Source organism: Galeopterus variegatus, unplaced genomic scaffold, assembly GCF_000696425.1.
Source record: "Galeopterus variegatus unplaced genomic scaffold, G_variegatus-3.0.2 Scaffold6841, whole genome shotgun sequence".
Lineage (NCBI taxonomy): Eukaryota > Metazoa > Chordata > Mammalia > Dermoptera > Cynocephalidae > Galeopterus > Galeopterus variegatus.
The window spans coordinates 39,336-41,345 of record NW_007732952.1 but is presented as its reverse complement, the minus strand read 5'-3'; the positions used below and the strand labels follow the sequence as shown (position 1 = coordinate 41,345).

The 2,010-nt window shown below is 49.2% G+C and overlaps 1 protein-coding gene across 1 annotated transcript in view; it reads right to left on the bottom strand.

Annotated features, from left to right (window-relative positions):
* LOC103606789 (myosin-10) overlaps positions 1-2,010 on the bottom strand; it is a 46,554-nt gene that overhangs the window by 16,417 nt on the left and 28,127 nt on the right. Inside the window, exons 18-19 of the mRNA XM_008591335.1 lie at positions 1,118-1,330; positions 482-658 (exon numbers count right to left, since the gene is read on the bottom strand). Coding sequence (XP_008589557.1) covers positions 482-658; positions 1,118-1,330 — 390 coding nt within the window. The remainder of the gene's footprint in view (positions 1-481; positions 659-1,117; positions 1,331-2,010) is intronic.

The window sequence follows — 2,010 nt, the reverse complement described above, 5'->3', positions numbered from 1 at the left end:
GTCATCTGGGTAGCAAAAGTGATGCTTAAAACAGACTGAAAAGAAGACCACAGCTCACGGCATTAAAAGAGGAAAGTCCACACAACTTTCCTCTCGAGGTGACCTGTAGGGTGGGTGTTTGGTTGAGCCTCAGTGGAGGCTGTTCGGGGCCACACAAGCATGTTCTGGCAAGGATGCTCCACCTGGTGACTCCACCCCAGCTCTGTCTCACTAAATGGGTTCAGGCGCATCCTGCAGACACAGCAGATACACATGTGCCGTCTTTATGGCCTGCCGCCCCACCCACAGCCAAGGGTGATGTCTGCACTGTGCCCCTGGAATGGCGCTGGCTCAGCACCAAGCTTGGTGGCAAGGTGACAGGTTAGGTGCTGCACAGTGCTTTCTTCCCCAGCTTCCCACTTTGACTTTGGGTGAAAGCTGTGTGGGTCGTGTAGTGCTTGATCTCAGTAGGGCCACATGACACAGGCCAAAGACTTGGCTGGCTGGTTGTACGTACCTGAAGTTTGCGAAGCTGCTTGATTACTTCGTCCCTAGCTTTGTTGGCAGCCTCGATTTGAGCTTCAAGGTCCTTCAGGTCTATTTCCATTTTCTTCTTTGAAGCCACAGCAAGTGCCCGCTGTTTTCGCTCATCCTCCAGCTCTGCCTCAAGCTCCCGCACCTAACAGACAGCATTTCGTTATGCAGTTAAATCCAAGTACCCTTTCACAAGCTGGTCTTCACGTGAGGGCTCTAGTTCCTTGGGTGAGTGAACAGAACTTTCTGTCACTTTGTAGAGGGGCTCTCTGTTACTGAGCAGTTTTTAACAGAAAACCACGGTAGCTGAATTTCACTCATAGGGATCTTTAAACACCACTCTGGTATAAACAATTTGCACTGNGCAATCCCGCCGAGGGTTCGGATCCCACATACAGGCTGGCCGCTCACTGGCTGAGCGAGGTGCGGGTGCGACACCGAGGGTTGCGATCCTGTTGCCGGTCACGAAAAAAAAGACAAAAAGGAAAAAAAAATAAAAATAAAAATAAAGTATTCTAATATGAATGGATAAGATATTGACACAGAACTGGGCTTTGAGAATGTGCATGTCCTTGTTCTGGAGGCCACGCTGCCTTTGACCTACCTGTTTAATCAGCAGCCGCTTCTTCTCTTCATTCTGCTCATCTCTGGTTTGCAAGTCCCTCTCAAACTGGGCCTTCATGGCCTGCATGTTGACCTCCAGACGGAGCTTGGCATCTTCTGTAGCCTGGAGTTCGTCTTCTAGCTCCTCCAGCTGGGTCCTCATTTCTTCCACTTGCTGCTCTAGGGCACGTTTGGATTTTTCGAGTTCATGAACCTAAACCACAGGAAGCATCAGGAAAGAGTTGGCCCTTGGCAGAGGCACAAGTTACGGACAGCAGTCTTTCTGTTTTATAGGCCTACACATGGCCTGCTGGCCACTGTGGTCACCCTGGGCCAGCCTCCGGACACTTGCACACACATCCTTCCTGTTCCCTCTAAGGCTGCTGCTTTTCCTCATTCCACAATATGCAATTTAAAACTACAGTGCTGATTTCTTTATTCATATGTGTGTCCCATCACCATCCCCTGATGACCTTTAAGCTGAGAGACTTTCAGTAAGCCAAAGAATAAAAATAGAGCAGNGGAAAGAGGGAGGCAGTCAAAGACCAATGGAGGGGTGACAAAATAAAGGCCAGCTTTAGAGAAGACTGATGGATGAGTGAGGATGAAGAGCATGGGACAAATGTCAGCTGGTGACTGAGGCAGACACAACCTGGGCCCACTGACACCCCCTGGCAGTGTCTCACTCAGTCTGGGACTTTCTTCCCTCTAAGCTTCTGAGCTGTAGGATGGGGATGGGGATGGGAATATTGTTGACTCATACCGCTGTGTGAGGGATGCTAAGAAAAAGGTGCTCTTTACTTCTTTAGCCTAATTCCTAAATCACCGATGATGAGATAAAAAGGACCTGATCTAAAGCTGTTGAGCTCTAACTTTTATCAGCTCATGAGTTTA